The sequence below is a fragment of the Uranotaenia lowii genome, chromosome 2 (assembly GCF_029784155.1).
Source record: "Uranotaenia lowii strain MFRU-FL chromosome 2, ASM2978415v1, whole genome shotgun sequence".
NCBI lineage: Eukaryota > Metazoa > Arthropoda > Insecta > Diptera > Culicidae > Uranotaenia > Uranotaenia lowii.
The window spans coordinates 176,713,171-176,732,539 of NC_073692.1; the positions used below are offsets into that span (position 1 = coordinate 176,713,171).

At 39.2% G+C, this 19,369-nt stretch overlaps 2 protein-coding genes across 2 annotated transcripts; both read left to right on the forward strand.

Annotated features, from left to right (window-relative positions):
- Positions 1-2,543: 2,543 nt before the first annotated feature.
- On the forward strand, positions 2,544-3,596 carry LOC129742120 (uncharacterized). Its single transcript, XM_055733966.1, has one exon. The coding sequence runs from the start codon at positions 2,544-2,546 to the stop codon at positions 3,594-3,596; it is 1,053 nt and encodes a 350-aa protein (XP_055589941.1).
- Positions 3,597-7,935: 4,339 nt separating this feature from the next.
- On the forward strand, positions 7,936-10,932 carry LOC129742121 (uncharacterized). The gene is made up of 9 exons (XM_055733967.1): positions 7,936-8,024; positions 8,088-8,234; positions 8,294-8,487; positions 8,555-8,710; positions 8,771-9,001; positions 9,075-9,260; positions 9,320-10,059; positions 10,250-10,576; positions 10,912-10,932. Exons 1-9 carry the CDS (start codon positions 7,936-7,938, stop codon positions 10,930-10,932), a joined length of 2,091 nt encoding a protein of 696 aa, XP_055589942.1.
- The last annotated feature ends 8,437 nt before the right edge of the window (positions 10,933-19,369 follow it).

The following is a 19,369-nucleotide window of genomic DNA, read 5'->3' on the forward strand; positions in this document are numbered from 1 at the left end:
TAATAATAACGATGATGATGATGCAAGACCTAAAAAATTAGAATTCTTCAGTTTTTATAAACTTGGAATATTTCATTACAAGCATGTCCGACTCTAGTAAAGAAATTTGAAAAAGAAAAGATATTCTTTAATTTTACTAATTTGTTGAAACCTGCATTTGTTTATCTCTTAAAAATATCTTTAATTAGATTTGATTTAAATGGAGTAACGTAAACAAGTAGAAGACTGCTTTACCTTTTTTGGCGGAAACCAAAATTAGTTGCGATCTAGGGGAAAGTAGATAATTGATTTGTAGCCTTTTTGAATTTTTTTTTTGTTTCAAAGATTTGTCAAAAAAGTCAAAAAAGAAATTCTAAAATGAGTTCCGCATATTTTCAAAGGTGTTTTCAAGAACAAAGCTGTTAGACAAAAACTTAATTGCATATTTGGATTTGGGGCACCCGAATAATATTCATAATCATCTCTTAAATTTCTTGCACTTAGGAAAAATGTGAAATTTGAGACCTTGAGAAATTTGTCAAAAACTGTTGGGATATGAAGTTTAGGATTCAAAAAAATGAGAAACACGAAATACAATTGAGGCTGAAATTGGTTTCTTGAGGAATATTTCATATGAGCATAAAATTTGGAATGACATTTACCCTTTTTTACAATCAAAGTGGTTAGTTGTAAAGTCATCGATACTAGGATTTTGTTTTTATTTAGCTAAATCTGTTGACTATCGTGCGTGCTCAACACCTATCACATGGCTATCAACTTGTGATGTCAGTTCCTCCTCAGTCTCGAACGAGACCGGTCGCATTTTGTGTTCGGTCCTCGCTAGACAAAGGCTATTGTTTTCTGAACTGAACAGTTAAGTGATAGAGGCGCGATGAGTCCATCGCACAGTGGTCCAAAAGAGCCTGAAATGGAACTTTTTTCCTGGTGACTTTGTCTTTCATTTTAGCTATAAGATGTCTTCAGAACATTTACTAGTAAGATTGTTTCCCATAACGTGAAAGTATCAAAAATAAGTCACAGCCTACTACGATAAAAATAAAAACACTAACTTTTTTGTTTGAAGAGATAGAGACCAAATTTGTTCTACAAAGTTGTAGATATCATCAAAATATGAAACTTTGCTGAAATAACAAGAGCTTTATCTCTATACAGTGCAGAGTTATAAAGCTTTTAGTTCAAAACATACTTAAAATTTGTTTTTTGTACTTAACTATTGTAAATTTTGAACTTACATAAATATGATGTTCACAACATTTATTGCGATACTCAATACGCACATTTTGCACTAGATCTTAAGTCTCTACGACCTTGTTTTCCGAAGTTATCGCAATTTCAAGTTTTATTTTTGCCTAAATTCACGAATTTCTAGGGTAAAATGGGGCAAGTGGATCCAAAAACTAAATACCACATCTTGAAGTATAATTCAAGTACTAGAAACTTAGCCAAAGACTACTTGTCTCCACGCGCCCGTTTTTGAGTACGGTCGGCATAAATTTGTTGAATTCTTAGATTTTAACGAGAAAATAGAGATTGATTGTTAATAATTCTGTCATATCTTCTCAAGGAATGAACTATCTGTTTTGATGTCTTCAAATGAAAGTTGCAACAACAAACGAGCTATTGAATGGTATTTTTTATAGAATTTTTGATGATACCGTTTGTACCTTTAAACAATTTTTAAAGCGTTTTTACGGTTTTAACTGGAAATGCTTTTTGTTAATTTTTTTTTAAATATTAAATTTGAAAAGGTGATAAAGTTTCAATGCGTTTTGATGTGCTATTTGATGATTTCAGTTGAAAACTGATAAAGTTATGTGCATTTTAGGCATGTTTTTATTTCAACGATGACAATAAAACTCTATTTTCTCGTTAAAATCTAAGAATTCAACAAATTTATGCCGACCGTACTCAAAAACGGGCGCGTGGAGAAAAGTAGTTTTTGGCTAAGTTTCTAGTACTTGAATTATACTTCAAGATGTGGCATTTAGTTTTTGGATCCACTTGCCCCATTTCACCCTAGAAATTCGTGAATTTAAGCAAAAATAAAACTTGAAATTGCGATAACTTCGGAAGACAAGGTCGTAGAGACTTAAGATCTAGTGCAAAATGTGCGTATTGAGTATCACAATAAATGTTGTGAACATCATATTTATGTAAGTTTAAAATTTACAATAGTTAAGTACAAAAAACAAATTTTAAGTATGTTTTGAACTAAAAGCTTTATAACTCTGCACTGAATAGAGATAATGCTCTTGTTATTTCAGCAAAGTTTCATATTTTGATGATATCTACAACTTTGTAGAACAAATTTGGTCTCTATCTCTTCAAACAAAAAAGTTAGTGTTTTTATTTTTATCGTAGTAGGCTGTAACTTATTTTTGATACTTTCACGTTATGGGAAACAATCTTACTAGTAAATGTTCTGAAGACATTTAATAGCTAAAATGAAAGACAAAGTCACCAGGAAAAAAGTTCCATTTCAGGCCCTTTTGGACCACTGTGCATCGCCGGGTGTACCCCCGGATAGGACAATACCGACATGGATGGATCCACAGAACCTGCATGGACGATTGTACTATTTAACGCTGAAAGCAGCAGATGGGCATAAACTTCCTCAAAATCCATTTTTGATTGGAAGATCCGTCGAACAGAAAGCGGGAGGAAAAATTGATGGCGCGTTCTTCGAGAAGAAACACGAATGGTACGTTCTAAAGTGTAGAAGTAAAGAGAAAGTCAAAGAACTGGCAAAGCTAACTTGTTTGACCGATGGTACACCTATTGTTATCGGACGTCATCCAAGTCTTAATATACGAAAGTGTGTCGTTACTTGCCACGAAGCCGAAGGGATGGGAGAAAAAGAGTTGTTGGATGAATTGTCTCCACAAAAAGTTATACACGTGCAAAGAATAACCAAGAAAACCCCCGCTGGTATTATTGGTACATCCACGCTGATACTTACTATCAGCAGTACCGTAATACCGGAGCTCATCCACTTTGGATTTCTTCGAGTGCGAACTCGACTTTATTACCCGCTGCCCCTACTGTGTAGGAATTGTTTAAGATATGGACATACGAAGAAAAAATGCACCAGCCCCCTTTCGTGCAGTAAGTGCAACTCAATAGACCATAACAGTGAGAACTGCAAAAATCATCCGTACTGTGGAAACTGCGAAATGGAAGGACACTCACCCATTAATCGATCATGCCCAACCTGGTTAGCAGAAACAGCAGCAATCAAAATAAGCACCGAGCAATACATCCCGATTGCAGTCGCCCGAAAAATGATCAAACCAACCAACAGCAAACAACCAACATTCGCCAGCATAGTGAAAACGACGGACGAGCACCAACCGAAAACAATAGACAATACAAAACCTCAAGCACCAGCCGAGCCTAAAACGAACGACGACAAAAAACAACAGCAGCCAACTCAACAGAAGCGGACAAACCAACAAACTGCAAACCTCAAACCAGCATCTCCCCCTCGGAAAAAGATTACCCCTCAACCCTCACCAGCGCAATCGTCGGATGAGGCAGATGATCGCGACAAAACCAATGGATCTCCCAGTTCCCGATCAAGGCAACAATTGATTTAAAAATCTCCTATCCCTACCACTCGCCCTCTTCCTTCTCCTTACCCCTTCCAACCACCCCATAGTCTTAAGAAAACCACCGACCCTCGGCCTACCAAAACTTTGATTAAAAAGTAAATGGCCTAATAAACATTATTTGAATAAAAAAAAAAAAAAAAAAACTTGTGATGTGTAAAATTAGTATTCTATGAATGAATTTTGAAGTTCAAATGGTTGGTTTCAAATGTTCAACTTGTTTAGTTACACTTCTAAGTAAAAACCCCTTTTTAAACGCAAGTTAGAGTTTTTGTGTGCAAAGATTTGAGTTTCAATACAAAAGGTATTAACTGAATTGCAATTCGAAATCTACAATTGATTAGTCATATACAGCCGGAAAAAGAAATGTCTTAGGTTTAGAGAATGATTTAAGCGAGCCGAATTTCTGACATGTTTGTCAACCCTTTTTTTTAACACCTTTTTGGATCAAGTGATTTTCCGGTAAATTCATTTCTTGTACTGCATTTTTTTTTCTTGGAAAAATCCCCATGGGGGGGGGGTTAAACCCCTAAACCCCTGCTCCCCTCCCCGTTCGCACGGCCTTGATCTCAGTTGCATACGATATATGGAAAACTATTACCGCGATAACTTCAAACGAGAACACTTAATAGAAAAAGACGTAGTCAAATCTTATTTAATATTTAATAATTTAGTCATGTACATGTTATTGCGTTTTGTTTTTCTTAGGGGCCCCATAACGATTTTTCAGGTAGATGAATTTTAGGTGACTACATGTGACAAACGAGAGAATATACAATTCAAATCTATCTACCTAGTAACTAACTTTTGTTAAACTCACGTTTAGTGATCGCGCCAAACGCACTATAGCCACCTATAGCAACGATCGTACCGAGTTATGTAACTCCTCCTCACTTTCGTGAGCATGTTTTTCTAGCGATAAACCCGCCTTGACCACTCGGTGTTCCCTTTGGAACTAAAAGCTCCCGAGGACAAAAGGACCTGTTTTTTACGCAGGCGTAGGTATCCAAGGAATTTATCGGTGGTTAGAACCAAAGATCTCTTAGTATCAAGATAGTCGGGCTGTTGTTCTCCCGAGCAAATCGTTGGCGACGCCAACACAATGTCTATGGTGCTGCCGCTCTACGAGATGGGATCTAAGCTTTGCAGCTTTCTTCTCAAGCATTGCAACTTTGCATTCAAGCTTTGAGTAAAAGCACATCATCGCTTTCAAACATTGAATATCAAACGTCAGTTCACTCACACTATGATGGTGTTTATATTGTTTACGGTAAAATAAATTGAACTGGTGCACGATTGTGTGAGAAAAGTGCTTAAACTAGAGGTTGTTCCTCAACCCGTTAACCCTTATTTGGCTCTAAAGTGATGTTGCCAAAATTTAAGGGCAGCCGTTAGAATCTGGTAGAAACAAAGATCTCCAACTATCAAGATTATCGAACTGTTTTTTTTTTTCGAACAAATCGTTGGCGACGCCTACAAAATATTTATGGTGTTGCCACCAGAGATGCCAATGTGCCTGATTTTTCAGGCATTGCCTGATTTTTCGAGGCTCTGCCTGACAACCTGATGACCCATTCAATTTACCTGATTTTTTAAAATATGCCTGATTTTGCCTGATTTTTGCGAATGTCGTGAAAAATGGGTAGTAAGGAACTGGAATAGGTACCATAGCAGAAGTAAAAAAATCAAAATGTGGTTATATCAAAGTAATCGAAAGATTCCCGTTAATTCTTATTCAAAATAGAATTGGAGCGAATATTTCGATTGCTCTGATGCAGTAGAATTATTGAACCAAGTAGGCTCACAACACATATTAGAGTGAAAATTGGAGCGATGACCAAAAAAAAAGGTCATCACTTTGAGTGAAATTTCCGTTACTTTACGTATCCTGATTTTGCCTGATTTTTATATCGCCAGTTCCCTGATTTTTTAAAATACATGTTGGCAACCCTGGTTGCCACCCTACGAGAAGGGTCCAAGCTTTACAGCTTTCTACTCAAGCATTGCAGCTTTGCATTCAAGCTTTGAGTAAAAGCTACTTTGAAAATCAAGCATGAGGGTTAAAGAGTTGAAATGAAAGACGGATAGAATATCAGAAGAAAATTCTAAGGGGGTGAAAAGAGCGAAGAGCATTTGAAATAGAAGCTTGACCACATACTAAATTCTTTGTCCCACACCAATTAACTGTATTGAAGAAGTAGTACCCAATAGAGAAGGCACTACGTTTTTCGATACAGTTAATTATGGATGGTTCGACCGCCATGTGAATGCACATGTGTCGAACGGACAAAAAAAAATATCTTAATCGGTGAGAAAATTTTCATGAATTCTTAGTTCCGGCAAAAAAAACAAGGAATTTTGTCGGTTCAAATTTCGGCATTCTTGCAATCTGGGTCGTGATTTGATGAATTTTTGATGGCTCCCGAAAGAAAGGAGACGAATCAAAGCATTATCAGATGTAGAGAAGTGATGATTTGTAGGGAATCTCAAAGCGACAGGTCGCGCCAGCATGACATCCCAAGCAACCAAAATTCTCATATCTACTTAAACTCGTGCCTCCAAAGTTCGAATTTCGCTGAACAAAGGTTCCAAAGGGAATTGGTACCGAATTTTCTCGAATGTGAACATGAAAGTTCCAAGCAGTCTTCCGAAAATCACTCGGAAGAAACGCTCATGATAGGTTTCTAGTTGGAAACATTCAAAGCCGATTGCTGCTGCCTGTTGTTCCCTAGAGAAACGGCAGAGCGACAATGCGAAGTCAATGTAAACAAGATTCAAAAGTGAGAGCGGACTCGCATGAAAGTCGATCTCTCAAGCTCACTACCTGGTGTATCAGAAGTGATTGAGACACTGACTGATACAAGATCCAATTCGAAAATCCACTCACTCACTCACTCAAACTCAATCAATGCGGCCTTGCATCGGTTCATACTGCCTGCGTACTTTCTGGCAAAGCGGCAGAAACATATCAGCACCAACACGAGAAAAGGGTCTATGTTAATTTATGACGTTTCGAGAAAAACGCGTTTGAAAATTTTGCAATCTGTTTTAAATCGCTAATTTAAATTCACGAGGAATTTTCCAAGTCTATATGGTCAAAAAGGTGCGTAGGATCATTCTAAATATGTTTTTATCGATACGACGGTGTTATCATGGAAAATAGCTCGCAATTGTTTATAGACCCTAGCTGGAGTATGAAATTCGTCTAAATGATTTATACACCCTTTGCTTTGTACTGTATGTCTCATATGTGCGTGAGTGAGATGGAGAAAAAATTTCCCCTATTTTTTGACAAAGGCTTATGGTTCTAGCTACAGGAGTGAGTGAATAGCTTTCCGGATTCTTCCACATTTAATTTTTTGCATCTAGACCGTTTGCTTTGTTGTGGAGTAAAGGGTGTATAAAACAATCTGTGTGAGGATAATGTCATTTTATGGCTCTAAATTTTTTAGACCCTTTACTCAAACTGCATTATAAATCTTACGGAAACTGTAAAGCTAAAAACTGTTTTTGTGTTAAGTAGAGCTCATATTGGGCTATTTGAATCCCCTGAAAACGGGTTTTGTTTACTTTGTCTTTTATACCCTTTTCACATGTTGGTGCTGATATGTTCATACGTACTGCCTGCGTGTTTGAATGACTATTTTAATCCTCCTCAACAACAGCAACAACAAAGCAAGATGTATCAGGCAGACAGCATTCGATCATCGATCAGTAAACGAGTGAGTGAGTGAGTGATTGAGCAAGAAAAGTTATTGACTGAAAAAAGAAACTGAAAATCAGGTAGCTCCTCACTCAGATGAGAATTCCAACTGGAGAAGAAACGTCTCTCTTTCAAATTTTATTTCTTTGATTCTCGGAGCAGCGCTGTCGAACACAATCTTTGCCCCACTGGGAGATAAACCAACCGACAATTTAGGTTTTGCTTTTGCTGTTGAAAACGTTTCAGTGTCTCTCATGAGAATTGAGTGATATTCGGAACACTGGTTCCAAGAAGTTCCTCAAATAGCCTTCTGTGAACTTCAAGTTCCAAGAAGTTCCTCAAATAGCCTTTTTTGTGACATGTAAATCGCATTTACACAGTACAAAAGTTACAAATTAGATCTCAAATAGCCTTCTGTGAACTTCAAGTTCCAAAAGTTCCTCAAAAAGCCTTCTGTGAACTTCAAGCACTGATAACTGATGTACAAGCTAGCTCACGAATGTTGTGTAAAAACTCATCCACCATTTTCTGTCGAATTTCTGTCTTTTGGTTGAGCCACCAGATGTCACCAGCCACACTTGAGAAAACTGTCAAAACAAAATTGCGTAAACAAAAACAATCAAAATGCCAAGGTGCGCGGTGCTGTTTTGTGAAAGTGAAGAAGGAAAAACACCCGGAAAATCGTATTTTGGATTTCCACAGGATGAAAATCGGTATGGTTGAACATACCATGAATTTTTTTAGTTATTATGTTCAATTTGTTAATTTGAAAACAGGTGTAAACTTTGGGTCAACGCTTGTGAGTCGGAGGAACTAAATGAACTTTTTTCAACTTCCGGTCCAAAGGCATTTAGGTATCGCAAAATATGCTCGGACCATTTTGCGGATAGTTCGTTCCAGAACCCTCACTCTTTACTGAAACGGTAAGAAAAATTCCAAACTGAAACCCATAAATTGAATTAATTTCCTTCGCCTACTGCAGTCTAATCAGAGCAGCTGTTCCTCTCGCGCCTTTGGAAGATGATGACGTCTATCTGAACTATGAGTTCATAGAAGAATGCAATTCGCTATCGAATTCGGAAGCCTCAAATTCCGAAGTCCTTGAAAAATGCATCTCCCCACCTTTTCCACGGGCTTCTGATGATGCCTTGTCGGAACCATCTGAAGATGAAAACGGTATGTAAGAATTATTACGGGTTCAAAATTATCAGCTGTTACATGTTAATTCACTCAACTATTACAGGATCAGTAAAAAGGTATGAAACGCTGAGCGGAGTCAATCATCATCCCCTGGAGATTGTAGACGAAAAGATTACAGCATCAGATGCTTACAGCCATAGGTTACCTTCCGATTCTGTTAAACAGAATAATAATTCTGAAAACCACACATTCGTAAACTGTACGCAATCTATTGAAAATAATGAGCAACATATTATTGAAACCTACTTTACAATTGCAGGCATAACACAACATCTTGAGTTACCCGAGCTCAACCTTTCCATTGAGACCAATATTCTAGTCACACCTTTGGATAATTATGATGACTATTGTAACTATGAGTTCATAGATGAATGTAGTTCGCCATCGCATTCGGAAACCTCAAATTTCGAAGTCCTTGAAAAATGCACCTCCTCGCCTATTCCACGGGCTTCTGATGATGCCCCGTTGGAACCATCCGAAGATGTAAACGGTACGTAAAGAATTATTAACGGCTTCAAAATTATCACGGCTTCAAATCATCTTAAATCAACTAACTATTACAGGATTAGAAACAGAGTATAAAAAGCTGAGCGACGTCAATCATCCTCTGGAGATTGTAGACGAAGAGATTAGAGCATCAGATGGAAATACAGATTGCTGGAAATTGTTTGAGGAATGTAACTCCCACATTTTACCTTCTAATTCTTATGAACAGAATACTAATTCTGAAACCGACACATTTGTGAAATGTACGTAAGCTATTAATATAATGAGCAATATTTTATTGAAACCTACTTTACAATTACAGGCATAAACCAGCATGATGAGTTACCCGAACCCAACCATTCCATTGAGTCGAATAATCAGGTCGATGAATTTGGAAACGTTGAAAATGACCAAATATCGAAGAACGTTCATAGAGCTAAAATAAGGTGCCTCAAGAGACAGCTTTTTGTTGCTAAGCAAAAAAATCAAAGGCGTAATAATATTGTTGTGAAACTGAAAAAAAATAATTCATGGTTAAAAAAGGAAATACGACTTCTTCGTAAAACTAAAAATAACGATGAAGTTCTTGGAATCGAAGCGAGAAAAAATCCCGTAATATTTGACTCATTAGTGAATTCAAAGAAGAAGCCGCATGCCCGTAGGTACCGTCCAGAGACGGTTAAATTTGCATCTGGTCTATACCTAAGTGGGCCGCGTGCTTATCGGCACATACAAAGATCAAAATTTCTAACCCTGCCATGCAGAAACTCTGTGTACAACTTCAACAAAAGTATAAGGTTAAGACCAGGCATAAATTACAAGATTCTGGAGTTGATCAAACAGAAAACTTTAAAATTTAATAATGACCAGGATAGACTAGTGCTCGTTACATGTGACGGCATGTCTATAAAACCTCAAATAACGTATAATGCCAAATCCGATGTTTTCTTTGGGTTTCCGGACACAGGAAGGTTGCGGAAAAACGAAAATAATAATCACATGAAATTGGCATCCGAAGCAATAACTGTCATGATTTCCGGTTTATACAGAAACTACAAACAAGTAAATAATGCTTTTAATATCAATTTTATAAATTATTAATATGAACTGATTATTTAGACCTATTTATATTTCCTGTGTGGAAAAGCTAATACTGTTCATCATTCGTGTGTTCATGAACATTATTTTAATTGCTTTCTTTGATAGTTGATACTTCGATAATATTTTAAATATAACATTTCTCACATTCCAGCCTATTGCATTTTTCTTGGCCCACAACAGTTTGGGCAGTCAAGGTCAATTAATACTTTTGAAAAAATGTATTCAAGCCGTTAAACGTATAGGACTGATCCCAGTAGCCATGACTATGGATCAGGGAAGCACCAACATAAAAATGCTCCGTGAGGCCGGCGTCTCAAAAAATAAGCCTTGGATTGTCGTGGACGGAGAAAAGGTTGGAATCTTCTACGACGCTCCGCATTTGATTAAAAGCGCTCGAAACGCTTTAAAGAAGACCAATGCCGTTTCAAATGGTAAAATCGCCTCATTTAGGCACGTTGAGTTACTTTACGAAGTTGATGTAAATTCAGCTATACGTTTGGCTCCAAAACTACTTGATAAGAACATAAGAGCAAACGCACCAATAAGTGAGTATACGCGGCCCGGTTTTGCTCATTTCAGCGGACCAGTTTTGGGATACACACTCTTTCGCGCACCGGGCGGTAGCATAATTGTTTTTAAATTTAGCATTGCACTGAGAAAACTTTTGAGGAAAATCTTAATCTTAAATTAATACGGACCGAGTAAATTTTCGGAGTCGTCCACCAAACGGCTCCCCGAATAGCCAAGACCGTGGTAATAATATAGCAAAACAATGATTTTCAATTGAACAATAAACTTTATGGTAAAATCTAGATATTTTATCAACCGGTGTAAATCAACATTGGTAATAAATATTTGCTTATTTTACACTTTTTTAATTTTTCGTGTAGTGAAAAATTTTTACGTTCCCATAGGAACGCCATTTTTTGTGAGGCATGCCGTAATTTTAGAAGTCGGATCCATGCGAATTCAAACATATCCGCTATCGAACTGGACGGATTCGGATCAAATGAGGATGGATTTACCCGCGGTTATGCTGGTGAGTAATTTTAATTGCATATATGTATTACCATTACTAGAGGAAAGCTAACTGATAGAAATTTCTCTCATTCTAGATGCAGCGGAAAAGGCGAAGTTCTCCACCTTCAGCGTCAGGTAAGGGTAGCATACGATGGGACGTATTGACCAGGTAAACATCGAAGACGAACTCGCATCGAAACTGGTGGTATAGTGCCTTTAGATGACAGGAATATGGCCTTGTCCCAGGGAATGGGATACCTATAGGGCAGAAAAGAGCTGAAGAGCCGCCGGTGCCGTAGTAAATTTTGACTCCGGAAAGTGACGAGTGCTTTGAAAATAATCCCAAAATTATCAATAAAAATAAGGCAAACGAATGAACAAGTTTTTTTTCTTTTAAGAGGCAATACAAATACAAAAAACGAATAATTTTCGAATTCAATTCAATAATTCAAACCATAAAATTTTACGGTCCCCAGATTTCTGATAGATCATGAATTAACATTGATGTTCATAATCTTTGAAATGATTAAAATTCATGAAAAAACAATGTATTTCACAGTTTGAGTAAAGAAAAATGGAAGCTGTAATAACCATAAATTTTATCGTTTTGAGTTTCCAAATGTATGGGAAAAAGTTGATTTTTTCATTGTTAAGTTGCTTAACAACCCCCTTTTTCCATGGTAAATTAAGCCAAAACCATAAATTTCACTGTCGAATACGATGAGTTTGACAGTATATTCAAGGTTTCATATACCATTATTCGCATAGTGTCAACCATAAAATCCATGGTAGCGTGAAAATGAAATTCATTGTTTTTTCATCATGTTTTTCGATTCGGGTCTTCTTATGTTACATGATCATTTTTGGTCATAAAATACGATGCTTCGAGTTTGTTTATCTGAAATTGAGTGAGAGAGTCCTGAACAATATAAAATACAAAATAAATAACTCACCATCAGAACCAGCAATTGCACTTTCCCGTTCAATTCTTGGATAAACCCGAAAAAATGTAACGAAATTGCGAATTCAACTGGTTATTTAAAAAAAATCCATCCACAATTTTAATCTCATACACATTTTTTCTTAAAATGAATATCAACAAACATACACACGCTGCGACGTCGTTTGTTTAATTCTGCTTAAATCTTTATCTTCTTTTTCTGTCCAACGTGCTGACTGAAATAGTTGCTGTTCCGAAAAACTGGGTCCCATTAGTTGCAAACTTATTGAGAGACCTCGTTTCGAAAGCCGAATTGGTAGGGACAGTAATGGAATGCCACCCATACGGTTGGATACAAAAATCCTGCACAGCGCACTGGTCTCGATTATTATTACTCCGAGAAAAATCCTTGAAGCTTATTCACTGAAGGTTGTGAAAGTCAGTAAAATATTTACTACACGGAAGGCACAATCAAAATTTTCAGAAAGCAATCGTCGGACTTGAAGGGCTTTTCGGAAATATTTCATGGAATTAGTTTTTACGCAATAAAAAAAAGTTTCCGCTTTCCGTTCGTTTGTTTAATTCTGCTTAAAACGGTAGAATTTTTTCAGTGCATGTTTGATCTCGCCCCTTTCTAGTGAGCAAATTTGGTGATTTTGTCGGTCCCGACGGCAACGGCCCTATTTTGCTCACCTTCATACTAACCCCCGGTGCGGTATGGAAGTGATTAAACTTGTGAGCATTTTCACTTTGCTCGCGATTGCTGCGGATGCCCTAAACCTACCACCATTCGCATCAATGAACGTGGCTTTGGCAACTAGAACTTTGAGCGAAACTTGTGCTTCTGCTATAAAGTACTATGTTGGAACCACGCAGCTACCTACCGAAGCTATCAACACATCCGAGTTTTTGTTGCTGTATGACAGGATTTTCGATACCTTCAATTCAAGAGAACGATTCGCTGATAGTATCGGAAAGGTAAGCTATATGTATTGTATTTAAGCTTTAATTCTAGAAGTACACAAATATCATACATACCTCAATCAATCAATTCTATTGTTCTAGCCCCTCAGAAAACCTATTACGGATGAAAGTTCTCATTTCACTTTTTTAAACGAGGCCCTTGTAATCCTGAATAAAACATATTACACTAAGCATGATTGCTTCGATGAAAAAAAGGTTATACGTTAAAAAGTTTTATTTCCTTAAAATAAGTCAACTTTTATTTCCAGGCTTTTTTTATTTACAACTAGTTTATTAAAGGCCTTTTACTTTTACAAAGTTTAAATGTGCCGAGGGTCTTTGTATCACTGGTTAGTAGGGAGGGGGGCCGTAATAGTCGCGGCAACTCAACAGTTAAAAAAAAAAAACAAAATTTTAATAAGGGAAAAGGAAGGGGTTTGTAGGGTTTATTCTTCGATATCAGTGTTCCATTAGGGTCCGGTGGTGGCCTCCTGTAGCTGTGGTTTCGGTAGCTACGGTTTGGTATCGGTTTCCGATCTTCTGGCCAGCCTTCTTCATGAATGTGTCGAACCCGTTGGATGAGAGGTGGTACTAATAAATAAACAAAACAGACATTAAATGGAGAACACACAAGGGGAGAGTTTACGTGGGTAAGCGGACTAAACGACCGAGTCAGACAGCTTGAGATATTTGTAAATTGGGAACAAATATCCAAAATCTAAGTTTGCCAAAATGTCTCGAATTGGAACACCAGGTAATCTACCTCGGGCCCTAAGGGTATCCAGTAGCCAAGCCCTCGTTTGATCATACCTTTCACACGTCCATACAACATGATCGATGTCGTGGTAGCCATCCCCACAAACGCAAACATTGGTTGCAGCGAGATTAATACGAAACAAGTGCGCGTCAAGCCGGCAGTGACTTGACATGAGCCGAGAAATCACGCGAATGAAGTCGCGACTCAAGTTAAAATGCTTGAACCATGCCTTCGTCGGAACCTTAGGGATAATCGTATGGAGCCAACGTCCCTTTGTGCCATTATCCCAGCTAGACTGCCAAGCGTTAATCGCTAAAGTGCGAGGTATTGAAAAATATTCATTGTAAGTTATTATCCTCTCAAAGATTTCACCTCGTAACGCGCCCACCTTAGCCAATGAGTCCGCCTTCTCATTGCCTTGTATAAGACAATGAGACGGGATCCAAGCTAAGGTAATCCTATACGAATTTTCGATCAAAGCGCCCAATATCCCTGAAATTTCCAGCAAAAAATGGGAAGAGCGCTTCATCAGTTTCATCGATCGAATCACCTCAACGGAGCTGAGACTATCCGAATAGATGAAATAGTGGTCTACGGGCAGTGTGCGAATGTGTTCCAAGGTGCAGTAAATAGCGGCTAGCTCAGCAGTGTAAACGGAGCATGGCTCTCGAAGCTTGAACGAAGCTTCAAAGCCCTCATTGTACACTGCGAAGCCAGTCGCGTTGTCGATTCTAGAACCATCAGTAAAGAACATTTTCATAGGATCAATTTCACGTACTTTTGAAGCAAAGATTGAAGGAATGATGTTGGGTCGGACATGATCTGGTATTCCACGGATGTCAGCGGTCATGGACAGATCGAATTTTATCAAGGAACTGCTAATTGGGTAAAAGTGACTCGTGTCCGAATTTAATAAAGAAGGATTTATTTCTAATTGACTTAAAGTTTTATAATTATTTACATATTTTACTTGCGGATTAATATTCATAAGCCTTTCCAAATTTTCTATCACCAAAGGATTCATAGTTTCACTTCGAATTAGGAAACGTAGCGATAAATCGAAGAACCGATTTTTCAACGGCATTATTCCCGCCAGTACTTCGAGACACATCGTATGTGTCGACTGCATACTACCCATGGCAATACGCAAACAACGATACTGTATTCGTTCTAGTTTAATCAAGTGGGTATCCGCGGCTGACCCAAAGCAAAAGCTTCCGTATTCTATGACCGACAGTATCGTTGTTTGGTATAACCTGATGAGGTCCTGTGGATGAGCACCCCACCAGGTTCCAGTAATCGTTCGAAGAAAATTGATTCTCTTTTGGCATTTTTGTGTCAAGTACCTAATATGTTTTCCCCAGAGGCATTTAGAGTCGAACCAGACACCCAAATATTTAAAACTAAGAGATTGAGTTAGAGTTCTACCCATCATAAGGAGCTCTATTTGAGGAGGGGAATGCTTCCTTGAAAAAACTACTAACTCGGTTTTACTAGGCGAAAACTCGATACCTAGATTCCTGGCCCAATGTGATAAGTTATTTAGAGTTTCTTGCAAAGGAGGTTTTATTTGAGTGTCTGTTTTACCTGTGATATGAACAACACAGTCATCCGCAAGCTGTCTTAGCGTGCAATTTTGTGCCATACAAGCATCGATTTCTCGGACATAAAAGTTGTATAGCAGGGGGCTTAAACATGAGCCTTGGGGTAGACCCATGTAACTAATTCGTTCAACTTTGGTTTCTCCATGGCTAAAATGCATGATTTTTTCAGACAACAGGTTATATAGAAAATTGTTCAAAATTGGTGAAAGTCCGCAAGAGTTAAGATTACTAGATAGCACTTCTATGGACACCGAATCGAATGCCCCTTTGATGTCCAGAAATACTGCCCCCATCTGCTCTTTTTGGGCAAACGCCAATTGAATGTCTGATGAAAGTAATGCTAGACAGTCGTTCGTACCCTTGCCTCTACGGAATCCAAATTGTGTACTTGACAACAGATTGTTTGATTCAACCCATTTATCCAGCCGAAAGAGAATCATTTTTTCGAGCAATTTCCGGAGACACGAGAGCATTGCTATCGGCCTATACGAGTTGTAATCAGAAACTGGTTTTCCCGGTTTTTGGATGGCGATGACTTTCACTTGTCTCCAGTCATGCGGAACAATGTTCAGCTCCAAACACTTATTGAATAAATTCAACAAGCGTTTCTTAGCGGTATCTGGCAGATTCTTCAACAAGTTGAATTTGATTCTGTCCAGTCCGGGAGCTGAATTGTTGCAAGACCAGAGCGCAAGTGAAAGTTCGACCATCGAGAATTGATCCTCCGTTTCGGAACTATTCTCTGTATCTCGATAGTGTTTCTGAGCTGGTGCTGCGTCCGGGCAGACCTTTTTCGCGAACTGTATCAGCCATCGACTTGAACTTTCTTCAGTTTCGTTCGAAGGAGTGTGATTTCGCATGTTTCGTGCCGTTCTCCAAAGCGTGTGCAAAGACGTTTCTCGAGATAACCCATCCACGAATCGCCGCCAGTACCCCCGTTTCTTGCCTCTGATCAAGTTCTTGAACTTGCGTTCCAAGGCCAAGTAACGTTGGAACTTCTCTGGCAATCCGGTTCTGCGAAACTCAACAAACGCCTTGCACTTTTCACCTCGCGCGCGTGAGCAATCTCCATCCCACCACGGAGTGGGAGGCCGTTTCTGTATTGTCGAGCTTTCATTCCGTCTGACCTGTGCTCCGATTGCACAGTCGACAATTGTTCCAGAAATAAAACTGTACTCTGCCTCCGGAGACAGTTCATCTGTTGAGTCGATGGCTTCAATGACATCCGATGCATACTTTTTCCAATCTATATTCCTTGTGAGGTCATAAGGAATATTGATTTCTTCGGGTGGACTACGACCACTGGCGATAGAAATATGGATAGGCAAATGATCGCTTCCCTGAGGGTCTTGGATTACCTTCCACATACAATCCAAGCTCAGAGAGGAAGAAGCTAGAGAAAGGTCTAAAATACTATGCTGTGATTGGGATCCATTAATTCGAGTCACTTCCCCATTGTTTAAGACAGTCATGTTGAAGTCGTCGCACAGCTCATAAATAATGTTAGCACGTTCATCATCACGTGAGCTACCCCAGCCCACGCCATGGGAGTTAAAATCTCCTAGAACTAGCCGGGGTTCTGGGAGAAGTGAAATAATATTCGCCAATTGGTTCCGGCTAACGCTTGAAGATGGCGGAATATAAACCGAGGCTAGACAAAGGTCTTGACCTTTTATTCTAGCTTGGCAACTAACGACTTCAATGCCCGGAGATGGTTGTAGTGGAATACGATAGAACGAGTGGCATTTCTTGATCCCCAAAAGAACGCCACCCCCTCTTTGACCATCACGATCCAGGCGAATTATGTTGTGGCTGTGGAAGGTGAAATCTATGTTTGGAGAGAGCCAAGTTTCGCATAAGGCGAACACATCACAATTCAAATTGTGTACCAATATTTTAAATGGGTCTAATTTTGGTAAAATACTTCTGCAGTTCCATTGCAATACAGAAACAATTTCTCTCCCCTCATTGGATGAATTATCCATCGAAAGAAATTGCTTCTGCGATGAGGGTCATAGTGAGAGCTTTCTTTTTCAAGAATTCTCTCAAAAGGGGTACAAACATATTAACCATAGTCCTCCATCCTGCTGGTACACTGAAAAAGTCCAGGATGAACGCAACAATTTCCGAGAATTTCATATTACCATCAGCCGAAAAGCTGGGAAAACCATTTGATGATGGATCAGATGCAGTTTCTCTGGGAATTGTTGCATTCCTGTTAGCTACTGATGGGCCTGAATTCTGAAGGAAAGCCTGGGGTTTTGACTTCCCAGAAAGTGGAGGAAAGTCCTTCGGGGACGGATTCAAACCCGGAGGACTTTGAATAGGAGGGTTAGAATTACTATTTCCACTCTGAGGATATCGTTTAGTATTAAGTTTGCTGGCAGCTACTCTGGTTTGTGTTTTAGTGATGCGTTTCCTTTTTGGAGCCTGTGAAACATTATTTTTTGAAAATGGCCCAGTTGATGTTCCTTCACATGGATCCTCCCCTTCGGATTCATAGTCACTTAGAAGGTCAAACTGGTTCTCTGAGACGATTGGCAAAGACTTCAGAACCATGTCTCTATAGGACATTTTTGCACGATTTTTCAAAGAAGTCTTGATTTTTTCCCGGCGCGATATGTACTTCGGACACGCCGAGAGAGCATGAGATGCTTCCCCAGTGCAATATAAACACCTGTTTGCTGCTGGTGTTGTACACGAAGCTTCCTCATGCTTCTCCCCGCACTTAGAGCAGCGTGCCTGATTGCAGCAGTAGGCGGCCGTATGATCCAACTGCTTGCACTTCTGGCAGAACATGACCGAAGGCACATAAAGTCTCACAGGTAGACGAACCTTCCCGATCGCAACGTAATCAGGAAGTGCAGTGCCGGAAAAGGTAACCCGAAAAGAGTTCGACAGGGAAAACTTTCGTTTTTCCCCCTCGCCTGATGCTGATTTTAGTTGACGCGCGTCCAACACCTTGACCGTTGGAAGAGCAGGATCCTTGAATCGGCCAACACCTGATTCCATTAGGTCATCGACGGTCAAACCCTCTTCGGTTACCACTCCGTCGATTTCCACGTCACGAGCGGGAACGTAAACGCGGTACTCGATCGTAAACCTCTCGTCACAAGCAATGGCGTTTGCTTCCTTCAAGCTACCAACAACAACGCGCATTTTGTTCCGACTCATCGGCTGGTAGCTGACTACGGAAGAGTACGATCGGTCGAGGTCTCGGGAAATTGAAATTGTGTTTAGAGGTTTCGATTTGGACCGGAAGTATACTACCCATGGTCCCGTCGATTCATTTTGATAAACCCGACGGCGAGGGGGAGATTTCGGCAATGTTGCAACATTATCGGAGGGGGAATCAGATTGGTCTGTTGAGGGAGTACCGAACATAAATGGTTTGGCTAGGTTTGATGTTCGGGGAAGAGTTTCATTAATTGAAAGGGAATTGCCGAATCTAAAGGGCTGTTGAGCTGGATTGAGAGCGGGGGAAGGGGAATCTTCGGTGTCCGATAGGTACATAGGTTGGATGGGTGTTTCTTTAGATTCCACGGGAGGGATTTCTTCCCGATATGGAGGGTGCTCATCATCCTCGCCGTCGTCATCCGATAGTCGGTTGCTTTCCGACATACCGGGCTAACGTGGAGAACAAAACCTTATTAACTCGATAACAAACAGAGAAAAAAAAAATGTGACAAAAAACACAAGGAAAAAAACTTATATAGAAAAAAAAAAAAAAAAATATTAGGAAGAAAGTGAAAAGTTATACTTATTTGGTACACACTGTACCGATCTGTATTCGAACCAACAGCGAGGCCTATTGTGTTGAATGGCTGACGATTATGCACGGTACCAATGTCTATTGTCTACAAGACGATGATGGTGATGATAATGGCGGCCAGCTTCGAGGGTGATGCGATGGATGAAGAATCCTTTTAACCTTGGTCACAACACACGCGGATAACTTTAATAACTTATCGCACTTGCTCGTAACTG

What these genes read in the sequence shown, in the direction of transcription:
- LOC129742121 (XM_055733967.1), top strand. Translation starts at nt 7,936, where the DNA reads ATGCCAAGGTGCGCGGTGCTGTTTTGTGAAAGTGAAGAAGGAAAAACA. An exon ending in TTTCCACAGGATGAAAATCG is followed by an intron (nt 8,025 to 8,087) that starts GTATGGTTGAAC and finishes ATTTGAAAACAG; the next exon opens with GTGTAAACTTTGGGTCAACG. An exon ending in AAACCACACATTCGTAAACT is followed by an intron (nt 8,711 to 8,770) that starts GTACGCAATCTA and finishes TTACAATTGCAG; the next exon opens with GCATAACACAACATCTTGAG.
- LOC129742120 (XM_055733966.1), top strand. Translation starts at nt 2,544, where the DNA reads ATGGATCCACAGAACCTGCATGGACGATTGTACTATTTAACGCTGAAA.